Consider the following 17,725-nt stretch of genomic DNA (forward strand, 5'->3'; position numbering starts at 1 on the left):
CTCACGGCTGTCCCTTCTCCGCAGCTGCACGGCTACGTGGAGAGTGAACCGCTCACCCTGCAGCTGTTCATCGGGACGGCGGACGACCGGCTGCTGCGGCCCCACGCCTTCTACCAGGTGCACCGGATCACGGGCAAGACCGTCTCCACCACCAGCCACGAGGCCGTCCTCTCCAACACCAAGGTCCTGGAGATCCCGCTGCTGCCGGAAAACAACATGCGCGCCATGTAAGCTGCGCGCGGGCTCGCGGCTGGGGCGGGCACCGCCCGCCTGAGTCTCTCCCCACATTCCCGCAGCTCAGGGCCCCGGGTGCCCCTGGCCTAACACCTCAGGGGACTTTACAAATATGGATGACGACAGATGTGTTTCTTTGAGGGTTTCAGCCACGGTGCATGTCGCCACTTAAAATAAGGATCTCCGTTCCCAGCTGCCAGCACCTCCTCCTCCGGGTGCGAACGCGGCACCCGTCTATTTCTGAGTGCACTGTGAGGGTCAGAGGAGTGGTTAGGATGCACACGTTGAGACATTAGAGAGATGAGTACGTCTGGGTTGTATGTTCACTGAAGGTTTCTGCCAGCGCTGATGTGACCAGCTGGAATGTGCAGGTCAGATCGGACTCAGTAGCTTAGAGATGAGTGGGTCAGCCGGCTTCTAGGGGCTGTGTTCACGGCTTCGCTAACGGACGAGTGTGTGTATTTCACTCCTGAGCTGCGGCAGAGAAAGGGAGCTCTGTCATCCCACAGGACTTACCTGCTCCGGGGGCGGAGGACAGACCCTAAACACGGTCTGGCAGCCGTTCGTGAACACAGGGGGCATGTGGGAGCCCTGTGGGGGAGAGTTGGGCGGGGGTGGCACGGAAGCTGAGAGCGGACTGTGAGGGGAGGCAGCAGGTGCAAAGGCCCTGGGGCAGGATGGAGTTTGGGGGATCCTTGGGCTGGGGAGGAGCCCAGGGCTGGGGTGGGTGAGGGAGAGGCTGTGGCAGCTGTGTCATGGAGAGCTTTGTGTGGGACTTTGATAAGTTATCTGTAACTCTTAAACCCTCTTAGTCGAAAGCAAAAGGAACACCTTCTCTCCGTGTTGGCTTTTCATGGATTTGGGTGAACTCATTCTAGATCTTTAGGTGCGCTTCAAGAGCTGTGCTCGGTTTCCCAGGGACCAGGGCACAGGCAGGTGGTGTGAGAGGACTGCCGGTTCCTTCGCTGGCAGCAGCTGTGCCTTCAGGGGCTGCGTGTGCTCCAACCCCTGAAGCCTGGGAACAGCGCAGACACCAGGGCACCGGGACCCGCCCCGGCTCCAAGGCCAGGGCTTCCCGCCGCTCTGGGCTGGGCTGTGGTCCCCACCTGAGGGCATCTTAGCTTCTGACAGAGGAAGAGGGCTAACCAATGATACCTGGGTGGTTCTGCGGGCGTCCGGTGTTGAATGGAATTATTAGGTTAGATGAAAGTAAATGAAACCGTGTGAGGCCCTAGGAAGTCGGGACCTTGAGTTAACTGCCAGAACCTGAAATGGAAGGCGGTTTTCAGAGCCACGGGGAGGCTGTCCTTCGGGCGCTGTGTCCTGCTCTGGGCATCCACCCGCGCCTGGGGCCGTGGGCTGCGGCCTTGGAGCCCTGAGCACGGGGCGGCACTGGCGTGCGCCCCGCTGCCCGGCCCCGTCTCCCTGGCTGGGGGAGGGAGCGGTGTCCGGGGTGGGGGCGGGGCTCAGGGCTTGGGGATGAGGCCAGCGTGGACCCCTGTCTCCGGCAGCATCGACTGCGCCGGGATCCTGAAGCTCAGAAACTCCGACATCGAGCTCCGCAAAGGGGAGACGGACATCGGGAGGAAGAACACGCGGGTGCGGCTGGTCTTCCGCGTGCACATCCCGCAGCCCAGCGGCCGGACGCTGTCGCTGCAGGTGGCCTCCAACCCCATCGAGTGCTGTGAGTGCCCCCGCGGCCGCGTCCCGCGCGCGGCGCCTCTCCCGGCAGCACCTCGGTCCGCGCGGGCACGGCCTCCGAGCGGAGCTTGTCCCGCAGCACAGGCGCCTTCCGTGTCGTCACGGAGACACCTGTTCCCTGGTCAGGGCGACCCCGCAGCTCCCGGGCGTGGTGCGGGGCCTGCAGCAGGGAATGAAAAGGATAGAAAGCGCGTCCCGAAACCCTGAGGTGTCTGCAGTGACCGCGTTTGCGTCGATCCCTTCACGTCTCAGAGACCTTGAGAACGTGGCACGTTGGCCTTGAAGCCCGTGGGGTTGAGCGGCCTGCCTGCACCTCAGGCCTCCGTCCCCGGCGGCCCTGGGCTCCCTGCCCTCGGAGCGCGTGGACAGGCCCCGGCAGCTCAGGGCTCCCGGCCACGGGCCCCTCCAGGCGCCTGGGCCGCCGAGGCCGGGGCTCAGCTGCCTCGCGTCGTGACTTTGCTCGTTTCTGTTAGCACATCGGGTGGCGGGGCCGGCCACGTGAGGGCCCCCCAGCCTCCCCGTCCCCGGCCTGGGACCCAGGCCCGGGGCGACCGAACCCTGTGCCGGCTGCCGCCCTCCTCCCCCTCTCAGCCCTGGAGGCCCCCGCCGTCCTCGCGGCTCACCAGCCCGCCTGTCTCGGTGGGAGCGTCCCGGTCTGGTGCCTTTGCCTCGCGTCGTCAGAGCACCGTCAGACCTCGGCGACGGGCCGTCCTCCCCCCGCAGCCCCTCCTCTGCCTCGTGGCCTTTGCCTGGCACCCCTCACGGCCCGCCGCTGCTGGACCTCACTTCCGGTCTCCAGACCTCCGTCCCCAGGACGCGGGGTCTGCCGCCGGTGGCTGCTCCTCCCTGCCCTGTGGCCCCCGCCCCGTGAGACGGCGTGGGACCCTCCCTCGCGGGTGCCCTTGCTGTGGGGTGGCCGCGTCAGGACCCCCGGCGCGGCCTCACCGAGCCGAGCCCTGCGGCCTCCTGCGTCCAGTCCTTGGCCTGTCCTGCCTCCCCGACGGCCCGGCCGCCTGGGCCCCCGCTCCTGAGCCAGGCCCCGCCGTGGGTGGGCCTCCATCCACGCCCCGGCTCCTGTCTGGGGGTGCCTTGCCTGTGGGCCGCCCCCTCCCCCGTCAGCTCCTGCCCCCTGCCCCCGCGGCTTCCCCAGGCCTGTGCACGGACGGTCACCCTCGCAGGGCGTGTTCAGGCCCGCAGAGGCTCACACACACACACGTGCACACGGGTCACCGGGAGGGGCGCTGCCTCCACGTGGACGCGTCAGCGGCGTGGCTGCCTCCCCGTGTTGCTCTGACCCGGAGCGAGATTGTGAAGACACGGACCACGCGTGGCCCCTCTTGTGTTCCGTGTGCCAGGGACGGGGCGTGCCGCTCACCCAGGAACCCTTTGAAAGGGGGGGTCCAGGGGGCCCGGCTGCCCCCGGAGGCCCGAGGAGGGGGCCTGACATCTCACGTGCGCTCGCTTTCCTGCCCCGTGCAGCCCAGCGCTCGGCCCAGGAGCTGCCCCTGGTGGAGAAGCAGAGCGCCGCCAGCGGCCCGGTCCTCGGCGGGAAGAGGATGGTCCTGTCCGGCCACAACTTCCTGCAGGACTCCAAGGTCATTTTCGTGGAGAAAGCACCAGGTATTCGCTTTAAAAACCGACACCGGGTGCTTGCCGTGCGGGGCCGGGCAGAGGTTGGCGGGCGTGAGGCGGGCGCGGGCTACCTGGGCGCCGTGCCGTCCTGGGGCCGCTGCATGCGGCGCTGCACTCTGCGCGTGCGGGGCTTCCCCGCGTCTGCCCGGCTCGCAGGGGCCTCCCACGTGGGCGCCAGCAGCTCCTGTGGCGGGTCTGCCCGTGCGGGTGCATCTTCTCGTCTCTCAGAACCACAGACCACGCGAGGCAGGCGTCCAGGTGCAGGGTGGCCACGGTAGCCACGGGGGACCCCACTGGGGCCCAGAGACCTTTCTGCACCCACGGCGCCCTGCAGGCCCCTGTCCTCGTCGGCGCAGAGCAAGGCACAAAGGCAGACGCTGCTGTTCTGTGCGTGACGGGGACCCAGGGCCCCCGCTGCTCCGTGTCCGCGCGTGTGTGTGTGCGTGTGTGTCTGCGTGTGTGTGTGCGTGCGCGTGTGCTCGGAGGAGGGGGCTGTGGGTCTGACGGGGAAGGGTCTCTTCCCTCCAGTGTCTGGGGCGCCGGGCGGCGAGCCCCTTGTTGTGCTGTGGGGAGGACGTGGGGGCGGCACGGCCCTGCCCCGGAGACCCCGGGGTCGTAAAGGAGACGTGTGGGCCTCACGTCCCTCTCAGAGTCCGGAGCTGGCTTTTGGCGCGGGTTCCTTGCAGGGGGCTGGCCCGCGGCCTGCCGGCACCGTCTCCCCAGACAGGGCTGCTGCCGTCTGAGCCCTCAGGCTGAGGAGGGGGCGCCTGCAGGGCCGGGCCCGCGGGCGAGTTCCCGCCCCCTCTTCCCCAGGCGCAATCTCCCTCCCGAGCCCAGGGCGGGAGGCGTGCTGCTGACCGCAAGCCGCAGAGGCACTCAGCCTCCGTCATGGGGTTGATTTTGTACCGTTTGCAGGAAACGTAAGCACTTGAATCAAAATGGGCTTAAGAGTGTTTCACGTTTAATTTGTTCTCCCGGTACAATCATGCACGTGATTGGAAACTGTTTCAGGGGACAGTGTGCGATGGTAGGGGGAGAATTTGCATTCCCGAAACGCCCTTCTTTGGAGGAGGTGAATTTTGAAATAATTTAAGCTTTTGTGCTTTAAATCTGTGCACGTGGGGGAGGGGGCCCGGCCCGTCGCTGCGTCCTCGCCACGTCCTCACCACACACGCAGACGTCTGTGATGGGAACTGGCCAGTGCCCTTGCTCTACCAGTCAGCCCTGACCTTGACCTTGATGCCAGGACGGGACCGTGCGGCACCCCCTGATACCCTCGGCTTGTCGCGGGTGCCTGCAGGGCTCTGAGGCTGGGAGACTTGCTGTAGCCCGGTCACGGGGCCTTCACGGTGGCCACCGGGCGGGAGCCGAGTCCCCAGACGTCTGGCCGTCGTCCTCACTGGGCCTCCCGGCTGCCCCGGCCCACACGCGGGCTGAGCACCCCTGTCGCTCGCCGTCTCGCAGGGGCCCGTCCCCAGCTCGCTGCTGCAGCAGCGCCACGTCTGGCGGGCAGACGGCGAGAGCCCAGCAAGTGGGTGGAAACCAGATGTCCTGTGAACATGTGTTGCGTCGTGACACGTGTGATGTAAACATGCAGCTGTGCATCCTGTCACGTCGTGTCTGTGTTTAAGCAAGGTTGTTGGCACGTTTGCACACACGTCCCTGCCAGCCCAGACTTTCAGGAGGAGGGAGCAGGTGTCCGCTCGCCCTCTTCCTCTGTGTGTCTTCCTTCTCTCTCGGCAGCCACACGTCGCCGCTCCCTGGCGGGGCTGAGCTGTCACCGGGCTTCTCTCCTGGTTGATTCTCGGGGGAGAAACCACTGGAGTCAGTTTAGGTTAAAAGCCTGATGGTCCTCTGGGCTCCTGAAGGTCTCTTGGAGGTTCTGGACGTGGGCAGCCGGCACCTCGGCAGCCACTGCAGGAGCCGGACTGTCGCTGCCGTGAGTGTCGCCATACCAGGCGCCGGGGGGAGCTGGGCTCCGTGTCACTCGGCGTCCCCTCGGCGGCTCTGGGCAGCGTTCGCAGCTCTTCAGTGTTTCAGAGTTCCTCCTGGCTACAGGCCGGCCATCACCTGTGTCTTCCTTGTGGTGACTGAGCAGGGTCCCCAAAGGCGGATGGCCCTCGGGACGTGGGAGCGTGGCTCCTCCCGTGGACCTGGGACCCGTCACAGAGACGTGAACCAGCTGCGCTCGGCTCTGGCCGCATAAGTGACAGGACTTTCCGGAACCGTGCTGTGATTCTTCTCAGGTCTGTGTGTCCAGCAGGAAGCCCCAGGGCCTTTCCTTCAAGGTCGCAGCTGTGGCCTCCGCGTCAGATGACACCTCCCACGGTGACCGTCACGTGAGTGGAGATCGGGACGGGCTCACACGGGAGGCGCGGCAGGTGTAGGAGGCGGTGGCGGGGCCACTCGCTGAAGGGAGATGCTGTGTCCCGTCTCCCACGGAAGATCTGTGCGCGAGGAACATACTTGCACATGTGTGTGAATATCTGAAACAGCCCAGCGTGCACACGAGGACACGGAGAGCACCCACGTGGAGGTGAGCTCCCTGCTCTGGAGAGGGGAAGGCTTTGGAAGTTCATTACCAGGTTCTTGAGGTCGACGCTGAAAGTCCCCCGTGTGCAGCCGCGGCCGTTCTGCGCGACTCCTGGAAACCACGTGGAGCCCACAGGGCTTCTTTTCCTGCACAGCAAACCTCAGCAGGACTTGGCGGCTTCAACAAGCAACACTGTCTGCTGGCACTCTCGCGTGGCTGGACGCGGCTGTGGCCCTTGGGTCTCCTCCACAAGGCGTTGGGCCCCTTCTGTGGGCGCCAGGCCTCCTCCGGGCCCAGACTCCAAGGGGCCCCAGTGCACCAGGGCTCAGGCAGGTCCCAGGCCACGCGGACTCGGGGGCGGGACACCCAGGGTGTGGACGTGGGGGTCGTTGGGCACAGGGTGACCGCCAGCTACACGACTAGACCACCTCCCTGTGAAACCTCCTCGAACCCTTACTAAGGCCCCAGACCCAGCAGAGACAGACCCCAGGAGAAAAGCGTTCTTAAAACTTTAAAACGGAAGCAGGTCTTGCTGCCTGCAGGGAAGTGGCTGCCTGCCAGAGTCGGAGTCTACACTGGACCGGATGCAAACCTCGCCCCTTTTACTAAAGAGGATCGAGCTGGGTCTTCGTGGGGCCCCCCAGCTGGGCGGTGCCCAACGGTCCTTTGGCTTTTGGGGTCCGGCCACCGTGGTCAGCCTTTGCTGAGGGGGTCTCGGGCAGGGCCTTGCGGGCCGGGTTTCGCTTGCCGGCGTCAGCTGGCGCTCAGGCGGCGGCCCCGCTGCCCTGGGGTTGGGCTCAGGGGTGTCTGGGACTTGCCCAGAACGGCGCCCGCTGGCTGGCCTGCCCCTCACACCCGGAAGCTGTGATGGGTGCAGGGAGACCGCTGCGTTCAGATGCTACCGGCGCCGACTTGGGAAAGGAGGGCGGGAGGCGCCGTGCGTCCACGTGGACGGCCGCTGTCACAGGCGGTGACAGGTGGGGTCTGAGGGTAGCCCTGGGCCGAGGCCCCTCTGTGCGTGGGCTCGCGGGGCAGCAGGGAAGTGGGAGCCGCTGGCTGGCCTGCCCCTCACACCCGGAAGCGGGTGGCGTCGCCGTGGCTCCGGGCTGGGCTCCCGAGAGCGCACGTGTGTCCCTGCCGGGGCACTCCTGGCAGGGCTGCTGGGCCTCGAGGCGCTGCGGCGGGTGGCCTTCCATCCCTCTTGGGGCGCACGCACTGGCCCGCGGGGCTCCGAGGCTGGGTGTGCTGCCCCGCGGGCGTCCGCGCTGGCCCCTGTGCCCCGGCCCGCAGAAGCCTCGGGAGGGCGTCGGCCCGTGGGGCCCTGCCGTGCGGCCCGCTCAGCGCCCGCCCCGGGAGCTGTGAGCGGGACCTGTCCAGCCCAGCGGCGACTCCTCCCGCGGGCGGCTGTGGAAGTCTCCCAGCGGGTGTGGTGGGGAAGCCTTTCCGATGACTCACGCTGCAGGGAATTCCCTAATGATTCGGAATATTTTTACTTCTGGGCTTGCGCACAGTTTCCTACTGAGAAAGCCAGCAAGCTCCTGATAAGGCTGGAACACAAAGGCCCATTCAGGGCCGACCGCGTCCCTTCCTGGTGGAGGCTGAGCCGCGCCTTGTGCGGGAGAGGCCGCCCCGGGCCGGGTGGCCCGTGACCCGGGGCCCGGGCCGCCCTGGGGAGTCAGCGGGCAGTGGGGGTGCGGTGCCACGGGAGAGGGTCCCCGTGAGACGACAGAGCCGCCTTGGTGGCTCTTCCTGTCTCATCCTTGAGCGGGGCCGTGCACACACTTCTGACGAAGGAGACAGGCTTCCAGGGGCCTGCGCTGTGTGTGGGGTCCCCAAGGCCTGCCCGTTGGCCGTGACTCCACCGCCGAGTCGAGACCTCAGGGCCAGAACCCCCAGGGCCAGGGTGACAGGGGTGCAGGGAGCCCAGAGCCTGAGAGCTGGCCCTTAGCAGCCTGCCTGCCTGCGCCCCGTGTGCGTCTGAGGCTGGAAGGAGCTGCGCTTCCGGAAGCTGTGCAGGTGGCTCGGCCCAGCGGGCTCGCGGACGCGGTGCGCACAGTGGGACCGCCGGCCCCTGGGCGGGCGCGGGGACAAGGGTGGTGTCCCACGGGCCCTCGCGGCCCTGCAGGGGGAGCAGCCCCCCGCCGCGCCTGTCCTCTGCACCTGCGCCGCCCCCCGGCCCACTCCTTGCCCGCGTTTTCCTCGTTTACCCACAACAGCGTTCTGGGGAGGCCGGTCCCGGACGGTGGGCGGCGGTGTGGGCGCTGGGTGGTGCTGGGTGTCCCGGCCCCCGGAGGTCTCCGTCTCCGCGCTCCTTCTGACGGGAGGCGCGTCAGCCTCTGTCGACCAGAGCCTGGGTAGCGGCTGGGTCTTGCCCCCCGACCGTTCAGCGTTTAATGCTTAAAGCCGTCTCGGGGGGAGAGGGACAGAGATGGACTTTGTCAGAAGAAAGAAAACTGTTGTTTTTAAAAGGCACCGAGGACATGGGAAGCTTGGTTCCAGGAAGAGTGATTTTGATTTTTTCAAACACGTGGGGGTGGGTGGGGCCCGACGGTGCGTCCACGGCGGGCCTGGGCTGCTTCGCACAGGTACCTGCGTCCTCGTGGTTTATCAGCCGGTGTCAGGGACACGTCTCTCACCCGCTCCTGCGCTCACAGGACTCCGGAGAGTCTGGGCGGTGGGCGTTCTTTCCGTTTCCTGTTGTTTTTTCCTAGAGGAGGGATGGACGCCGGTCCCTCGGGCCTCCAGCCCGTGTTTTATCACCGAGCGGGTCCATCTGGTGGACGGCCTGCACGGGCCGCGCGGCGTCCCGAGGGGCCGGTGTCGTCCTGGCACGTCCCAGCCTCTCTGACTCACATTTCCTCGCGGCTCCACGCTCCGCCCCTGCCTGGCCAGCTCTGCCAGGGAGAAAAAGGAGGGTTTGTCTGATTTATGTACAATTTAGGATGTGTAAGGCACATCTCTTCTTGAAAAACAGAGAACACGCAGCAGCTCAGCCCATCCGGCTGTAATGGTCCGTTTGGGAGCCGAGTTTATAAAAGATGCGGAGGAAGGAGGCCTCTGCAGGAGACGGACATCTGTTCGTTCAAAGTAACGGCCAGACCTCGTCCGCAAACAGCGTGTCCGCCAGAGGGGCTTCCCGGCACCGAGAGCACGGCTCCGTCACCCCAGCGAGCGGGACTCCGGGCTTCCCCTCCCGCGAGGGCCTGGCCCGGGGACAATAAGCCCTTTCTTTCATGGGCACAGGAGCCTTTTCGTTTTTTTCAAACATGCAAACAGCCAAGGGTGGGGGGGAGGTTAAAAATACCTTGTGTTTTGCATTTCTCTGTCCTGATGTGGCAAGGAGTAGTCACGGAGAGGGTTCGCCCAGCAGTTTCCCTGAGCAGGGCGGGCCCCGCGGCTCCCAGGCCCCACTCATTAGAGTAACTGTGCTCCTGAGACACGCGAGGGCTCCGTGGGCCCAGGGAACGCGGCCCGGCTCCCACCGTGTATCCCGCAGCCCAGACTCAGACCCAGGTCCGCGTCCCCGCGGTGCCCTCCTTACTGGGTCGTCTGTGTTCCTCCCGGGCTCGCGCCCCCTTGGAGACCGGTGCGTGGACCCCTCCCAGGGCCGGCATTGGGCGTGCCCGCTGCCACCTGGCCCCTCCTGCGGACGGGGGTCTCCAGGCCCCACCAGTTCCCCGCTCTCGGGTCTGGGTTTAAGCTTCTTCCCCAGGGCCTGGCGGCCGCTCTCCAGCCATCAGCCACGTGTGGCGTCCCACTCGTGCCAGCTGCTGGTGGGCCGGCCGGGCCAGAGCGGGTCCTCTCTCTGCCTGCATCCAGGCGGGCTTTCGGGGTGGTGCCCGGTGGGGACGGAGTGACGGACTTCTCGCACCCTTTATTGCAGACGGCCACCACATCTGGGAGATGGAGGCGAAGACCGACGGAGACCTGTGCAAGCCGGTGAGCGCGGGCGGGCGTGGGTGCACGCGCTCCGGGGGTGGGGCGGGGGGTTCTGAACCAGAGAGGGGCTCCGCCCAGACACGTGGCTTCTGGTTTGTTAAAATGAACCCCTGATGAACATGACAATGTGGGCGTGCGGCATAGACGTGGCTGTGAAACACCTGACACAGGAGCTCTCGGGGGGACGTGGGGCGACCGCAGAGGCCACGGTGCCGGGGGGCTGCAAGCCCCCACCAGGAGGACTAGGGTGCACACGTGCGCCCAGGGCCCGCCGTCCCCTCTGGCTGCCGTGGTCACCGGGGGCCGCAGGCGGCCCGCGGCCCCCCGGGAGGACCCACTGTCCAGAGCAGGAGGGCACCGCCCCTGCCCGGGCCTGTGGGCCGCAGGGTTCCGCCAGCATCTTTGGCAATGACTCCTCGCTGCCGTCCTCCCAGGAAAGAGCCAGAACACGGACCCGGGGTCAGATCTAAGTGCCACACGACCTGCGGGGCTCATTGGCCAGCGGCTGGGGCGCCTGCGGGGCCAGACGTCCGCCGCACACCCCTGACCCCTGCGAGGCCGCTGTACTGGCCCAGGGCCTCACACGCGGCCTCCATGGCCTTCGTGGCTGTCCACACACAGGCGGACCTCAGGAAGAACGTTTCTTTGCTGTCGGTGGAGGGTATTTTCTGTCTGAAGCTACGTAGCTGCTCCAGCTTTCTTTGGACGAGCTCTAACGTGGCAGCTTTCCGTCTGCGTCTTTGTGTTTTTAGCGGGTCCTGCAGACAGCGGAGAGCGGGCCCCTGTGTTCTCATCCGCGCTGACGGGTGCTGTCTTTGGGTGGGGTGTTGGGACTGCTGTGTTCGAAGTGGTTGTGGCTGGGGCCGGGTTACCGTCCACCCCGCGCGTGTGTGGTCCTGCTTAGTCCCAGGACAGCAGTAGCAGCCTTCGGTAACTTTTTGGAGAAACTCACAGCCCTTCCGTGCGCTCCCCTTGTCCCGGTGGCCGCTCCTGATAGAGGCATGTGGGGGGTCCTCCTGAAGGCGCAGGAAGGGGGGGTCTTTGTTCAGAGTCTCTTTCAGGTCAAGGACTGAATATTTTCCTTGGGTTCCCTGTGTGAACAGGGGACCTCCGGCCGTGGGGCTTGCCGACGCGATCTGGGTGCCTTCTGCCCGTGGCCGGGAGGACGCGTGTCGGGAAGGGGGGCCTGGGGCCTGCCCCGCCCTCCGCACAGCTGGTTCCATCGGGAAGAAGCATCTTAACCTGTGACTTAAGCTTCCTTTTCCAAGCACTGACCCACTTAGCAGCAGCCTTTCCAGATGGTGTCAGAGGGAGACATTTCATCCCTGGCCCAGGGTGACACCTGTGTCCGGTGTCCACAGTCTCACTGCCCCCAGGGTGTCCAGGCCGCTGGCCTCACACATGCCCTCCCGGGCTCCTCCTGGTTCCCCCGAGGAAGTGCTCCTGTCTCAGGCAGCTCCATCTCCCGATGGGGACCCCGGGTCCCCCAGGCCCAGCAGCTGCACAGCCGGCCTGCGGATTTGCCATGACAGGCACTGGCCACCGGCAGTCACCCCGAAACGGGCTCCCCCACCGCGGGCCAAGCACTCTGCCCTGGGGCCCGGAGCCGCCCACCCCTTCTCCCTGGGCAGGAAGGAGAGGCCTGCAGAAGCTGTGCATCTTTTGGCATCGGAATAATTCTGCCACGTTTGCGTGTTCAGATTTTCCATTGTTGAGTTTCCTTTTCTACTGTGAACAGAGCATACCTTAAAGAAAGCTGAGCAGTGATCAGTCATTTGTTCTGAAAGGACGTAGGACATGTGAAGGATGATGTGCTTCAAGTTCACGGTTTCACCTTTGTTATCTCTTAACTGAAGTTTACTTTTGTGTATCTTTCTCTAATTATGAAAGTGTGAAATTCATTGTGGAAACTCGGAAGACAGAACAAAGTGTGAAACCAGAAAACGCTGAGTGTCGTTTCACCGCTTGGACGTAGCCGCCATTAACGTTTGGGGGTGTTTCGTCCTGCCCTTCTCCTGGGTGTGTGTCTGCAGGCTCAGCCGCGCACAGGCGTGTGCGTGACGTGCGTCACGCGCGGCTGGGTGTGCTGGGTGAGGCGGCGGTGTGGCAGCAGGTGGCGTGCGCGTGCCTCCTCGTCTCCACCTCGCCGCGCGCCCAGCGTTCGTGCTCCTCGGGCTGGGCACTGGGCCACGTGTGACACGTTGTCCAGCACCTCAGTCTGTGCCCGCGTCACAACGCCCCCCCCAGTCTGAGAACTGACGGCCCCCGCCCCGCCCTGCCACCCCATCCCGGGACCTCCTGCGGCCGCCTCCCGGCCTCCCGGCCTTGCTGCTGGTGGCGCCCCGGGCACGCCCGCCTCCTCCCTGTCTCTCTCCTGGTTCCTGGCGTAGGGAGCGGGCTCCTGTCACCGTGCACCGAGGTGTCTGCCACCCTTGTGTGCCGGGCGCCGGCGTCCCCTGCGGCGCCTCCTCGCGTCCTCGAATCCTCAGGAAACAGCCCCCGAGGAGCGTCTCCCCGGCCTCCTCCCCGGGCAGCTGGTGCAGCTCCGACCCCAGCGTGTCGGAGCCGGGACGGGGAGCGCGCGCTCGGGCCGCGCGGCTGGCTGCAGGCTCCCGGCAGAGGCGGCCCGGCCGCAGCTCCTGCCGTGTGCTCCGCTGGCTCCGTCGCCTCCGGGTTGTTCTGCTCAGGCGGGAGGCCTGCAAGCCTGTGGCTTCTTCCGCGTGGAATGAAGTCGTTAACACAACAGGAACGCGTTGCCTGGCCTGAGGGCGGCCCCGGGGATGGCGCCCAGAGGGGGCTGCAGACCGGGCCCGGCGCCGTCCGCAGCGGGCGTCCCTGCCCCCTCTTTCCCCTGGAAAGGGAAGAGGTTGCCCCAAAGGTCTGCTCAGTGTTCTGTGTAAACATTCTTCAGGTTTCGTCCACAGGATTCCGTCCGTCTTGCTGTTAAATTGGGTGAGGCGACGACGACTCTAACAGCAAAAGTGATGCCGTGGGGTTTTCTTAGACAGTTTCCTGCTTCTTAACGGAAGTCACGTGATGAAAATCATTGACGAAAACGTGCGGTTCTGGACGCTCACCTCGCCCCGAGGTCGGGGCGCCTCTTTGGTGCTGAGGACGGGCCCTCGTGTGGCCCCCCGGGCAGCTCTGCACACGGACCCCTCCTGCCTCCTCCCACAGCACGCTGCCCCACGGCGGCCTGTGTTTATCTCTCCGCTTGAAAGGGCGCAGTTTTTGTAAAAATGTCGCTGATTTTCCATGTGAAACACGGAAAGGTCACAGCAGCCCCCGCGTGCCGCCCAGATCCGTCTGCCCCAGACTCCGCTCCGCCCGCCTCCCCGTCCCCTGCCGTTGGAGGGGTCACAGCACGGGCTTTGGACCGTTGGCAGGGGACGTTTCCGGGGAGCGCGTCGCCTGGGTCGTCGCCGCCGGTTACCTGGACGGGTGCTCCCGCTTCACCCGCACGTCCGCAGACGCGGGCTTAGTTAGTTTTCTGAAGGTCGTGCTTTGGTGTGGGGGCCGAGGGGCGTGGGGTCGTGTGGACACTCTCCTGCCCGGTAGCTGGTCCACGCTTAGCATCTGTGCTCACGGCGGCTCTCGTGGGCAGCGTCGGTGGCATCTTAGGTGACGCCCGAACCCCACCCCACCCCACCCCCGTGCAGCCCCTCAGCCCACCTCCCGGCTCTGGCTGAGCAGGAGACGAGGGCCTGCAGGCTCTCTGGGCGGCCTGTCGGGGGAGGGAACCTGCGGAGTGTTTCACGCTCCAGGGGGCCTGGGTGTGTGTCTGCGTGTGTGAGACGCTCACCGCCGCCTCCTTCTGCCGCTTCCTCACTAGAATTCGCTGGTGGTCGAGATCCCGCCTTTCCGCAACCAGAGAATAACCAGCCCCGTGCAGGTCAGCTTCTACGTGTGCAACGGGAAGAGAAAGAGGAGCCAGTACCAGCACTTCACCTACCTGCCCGCCAATGGTAACGCTCTCTTTCTAACCTTAAACGCTGCGAGCCAGCCCACGGGGTGCTTTTCCTAGGAGGACGTCGGGAACCCTGACGTGCGTGGCTGCAAACGTGGGCGCGCTGTGCCCTCGAGCGGCTACCGTCCTCTTAGCAAGACTGTCAGTCCCTTCCAAAGAAAAGTGACGCTTTCGGTGTATTTTCCTTTATTACTGTTGGGGGTGGGGCCCGCGTTGGAGGGGAATCACTGACCATTTTGCTGGCCACTCGCGTATGTGTGTATAACCACCAGCGGGGAGAGGAGGTGCAGGTCTTCTGTGCACGGACGCTGAGGTGGCCGGGCTGTGAGTGTAGATCCTGGAGATGTCTGAGGTGGAGCAGCGCACGGCCGTGATGATTCTGCAGGAGCCTTCCGAAATAAACCCTCGCGTGAAGCCTGAAGGCTGGCACGATTCCTGTCCTCGCGCTGACGTCCCACAGAAAGCTCCTGGGTGGATGGTCCCATCTCCCCGTGACTGGGAGGCTTTCACCCCCGAACGCCCTCTACTCGACCAGAAAGCACCTTGTTCAGACTGTCCGCGCACATGCTTCCAGGGTGGTTTCGTGTCCTAAAAAAGACCGGTTTGCTTGCCCACTTTTCAGGCTCTTTTCTTAGGGAGAACAGCACGGTTGGTTGTTCCGCCCCTGAAGTAGCAGGAGGTTGTTTCCCGGCGTGGCGCGGCAGGGCGCGGGGCCAGGCCGGGAGCCCCGCAGCCTGCCGCCGCGTGTCGGGCAGCGCGGCCGGCCAGCAGGCCCCAGCCGCCGCGGTGGGACCCGAGGCAGGCCACGCTGCTCCTCGAGGCTTCCGTTTGCTCCGAGTGTGAGCTGTCGTCCAGAGTGCACTGGGTCACGGAGAGCCCTGGGAAGCCTGTGGATACCAAACGGTCCGAGTCCGCTGTTTCTCGGGCAAACAGTAGCCGTGCGTCTCCAGGCTGGAGTAACACGGCTCTGTCGTCGCCACGTCCCGCGCGTGTGACCGGAACTGCAGGAATGCGTGTTGCCGTCGCGCCGTCTGCGGGGAGGACCTTCTCCCTCCTGCTCTGGGCCCCTCCGGGACGTCTGTGACGGGTGCCGCCCGCGCCCCGCGAATCCTACCGGTTCTGGGATACAGTGCTATATCCCTTACAGCAGAAGATATGCAGTCTTTATTTGAAAATGTAACGATCATGTTCTAATTAAAATTCAAGCGAGGCTGACTAAAAATTGAATGTTTTAAAGAAAACCTACGCTTACACAGAAACATTACTTTCTCAAGCAGTTTAGAAATGAGCTCGAATGTTATTGTCTGCAGTGCCTGCTCCAAGTTCGCCTCCCGCTCACGCAGACGCCCCAGTCGGAGGGAGGGGCCTGCGTGGGAGGGGGGTCCCCTTCCAGGTGGGGGGACCAAGGCCCCCCGAGACACGTCACCGAGATGCCGGGGCAGGGCTGCCGGGAGGCCACCGTCTCCCCTCCCTGCCGCCGCCGCGCCGCGCTGCAGGCTCCCTCCCACCCGGGCCGACCTGCCCCCGCGCGGCGCCTGCCCGTCCCCGCACCGCTCGTGCTCCGAGGACCATCGGCCGGACCCCTGTCCCTCGAGCTGGTGACCCAGCTCCACCCTCCGTCCGTCCGTCCGTCCGGAGCATGGCTGTCTGGCCGTCTGTGGCCTGCGCTGCTTTCACCAGGCCCTGGCCCGCCTTCACTTCTCTCCTGGACGTTTGCTCCGTCTTCAGGGGCCCGTGAGGGCCGTGCTCCGCGGGGCCGTGACCACCGACGCCCCGCCGGACCGAGAGCTCCCTGGGTCGCGGACCCCAGCCGGTCCTGACTCTGCGCCCAGGTCATGGGGGGCCATCCTTCTGTGTTTTTTTTCTTTTCTTTTTCAATAAACGAATGAAGGAAAGACCGGAACGCGCGTTTCCAGCTTTAGGCTTGGTGTTTTCTCGCGAGGCTGAGTGGGGGGTGCTGCCTAGGGGCTGGGGGGGTGGGGCCCCGCCTCCGTCCCCCGCCCCACGTCTGGTCCCCGCCTGTCCTCACCCTCCGCCGCGGGCAGACCCGGCTCGGCCCAGCGCCCGCCAGCTGGCGCCACCCTTCAGGCTGAGCGGAGGCCCAGCCGAGGGGCCGCCTGGGGCCCGCCCGCTCCTCGGGGGCCGTGTCTGGGGCAGAGTCTCCAGGGGTGTGTAGGACACCCCCAGTGGGCAGGAAGGTCGAGGGTAGAGCAGGAAAGGCTCCCGGGCAGCAGCAGGAAAGGCTCCCGGGCAGCGGCAGGAGAGGCCGCGCACCGGCCCGCGGCCCCCGGGAAGGGGTTCCTCCGTTTCTTGTGGGTCAGAGTCTGGCTGTAACCACACGCTTCTGAGAGGACGCGTCCGCTCTCTCCGGAGCTGACTGCGAGCCGAGGGGCCCAGGTCCTGTCACGAGACCGAGACGCCCCGGGAACGGTCGCGGTTCTGAAGCGTCCACCGTGTCAGCCCCAGTGGACGCCGGAGAGCAGCCTGCCCCGCGGGGAGCCGCCCCCGGGGTCGCGGGGAAGGTGGCATCCACTTGGGCTGTCGGGAGCCCACGTTCCCGACGTGCCCAGTGACGGCGGGAGGGGCGGCAGCTCACACACCAGGGAGGGGTCCCAGCCGTGACCTCAGGGTCCCAGCCCAAGGTCGGAGTGCTCCTGGAACGAGGAGGGCGGCCACAACGAACCCCGGGGTCCGGGGAGTCCATGCCTTCATCTGAGAGGCTTGCAGCCGCTCCCGGGAGGGCCTGCGGGGGCACCGGGCCCCCTGCCCACCTGTCGCTCAGGGTGGGGGTCCTGGGGCTGGGGCTGCGCCAGCGCCCGCCGAGGAAGCCCTGGGGACGTGCGTGTGCCCACGCAGCCCCTCCTCCGAGGGCTGAGGCTGCGGGCCGCACACGTGCGGGTCAGGTGCGCCGGGGCGGCCGGGGCTGATGGCCGGGGTCGCGGGCAGGCGGCGGTTCAGCTGGCCCAGTCAGCCCTGTGGCCGCGCCCACAGCAAACTCCAGGTTGACCTCCGCTGAGCGCCCGGCTCTTTTCTTTATCCCGATGCACGGACTTCCAGATGTCCGTGTGCGTGCCTGGCAGGGACCGTGGAAAGCGCCCCGGCTCCCACCGCGGCCACTCCTGCTGCAGCTCCCGGGCCCCGCCCCAGCTCCTCCGAGCGGCCCTCACGTCCTAGATCGGAACGAGGCTGGGACATTGAGTGGGGACCAGCCGCCAGCTGCAGAGCGGCTGGGCGTGGCGCCACGGCGGCTCCTCCCCAGAGCCTGGGCTTCCAGGCCCCCCCCACCCGGTCCTGCTCTTTGGGAGGAAATGGTCCCTATCCCGCCACGGGTCACAGCTGCATCTTTGTGGCCTTGACCCCGAGGAGCCAAGCGTCTGATCCTCACGCACACGTGTGCGTGTTTGCGTGTGTGCGCGGCACGTGGCAGCCCCTCTGGAGCAGCTGCGTTCAGAGCCCACTCGGCCAGGGCCACGCCTGTCCTTCCCCCCCGGGCCCTGTGCGGCCGGGTTTTCTCATCTTCTTCTGGCGGGAACGAGGAGGTGCAGGTGAGGGTGCAGGGTGTCCACACCTGGGCCCAGGGCTGAGCGTCCCGTCGTCCCGGAGCACCTGCCGGCCTCCACGCGCAGCAGCCGTGGCGCTGTGTCCACCCACGCACATGGAGGGCTGGGACAGGCCGGGGGGCTCGGGGATGCCAATCCTGGACCTGCAGCCCACCCGAA

At 66.1% G+C, this 17,725-nt stretch overlaps 1 protein-coding gene across 3 annotated transcripts in view; it reads left to right on the forward strand.

The window, feature by feature from the left end:
- The window catches only part of NFATC1 (nuclear factor of activated T cells 1), a 96,838-nt gene that overhangs the window by 40,659 nt on the left and 38,454 nt on the right, over nt 1-17,725 (forward strand). For 2 of the 3 annotated variants that reach the window (XM_057699306.1, XM_057699307.1), the window contains exons 4-8: nt 25-227; nt 1,746-1,918; nt 3,415-3,555; nt 9,984-10,039; nt 13,872-14,004. In XM_057699306.1, the coding sequence (XP_057555289.1) occupies nt 25-227; nt 1,746-1,918; nt 3,415-3,555; nt 9,984-10,039; nt 13,872-14,004 (706 nt within the window). Of the gene's footprint in view, nt 1-24; nt 228-1,745; nt 1,919-3,414; nt 3,556-9,983; nt 10,040-13,871; nt 15,902-17,725 lie in introns of those variants that run through there. The other variant, XM_057699308.1, reaches the window with a different exon arrangement.

Source organism: Hippopotamus amphibius, chromosome 11 (genome assembly GCF_030028045.1).
Source record: "Hippopotamus amphibius kiboko isolate mHipAmp2 chromosome 11, mHipAmp2.hap2, whole genome shotgun sequence".
In the NCBI taxonomy this organism is placed as follows: Eukaryota; Metazoa; Chordata; class Mammalia; order Artiodactyla; family Hippopotamidae; genus Hippopotamus; species Hippopotamus amphibius.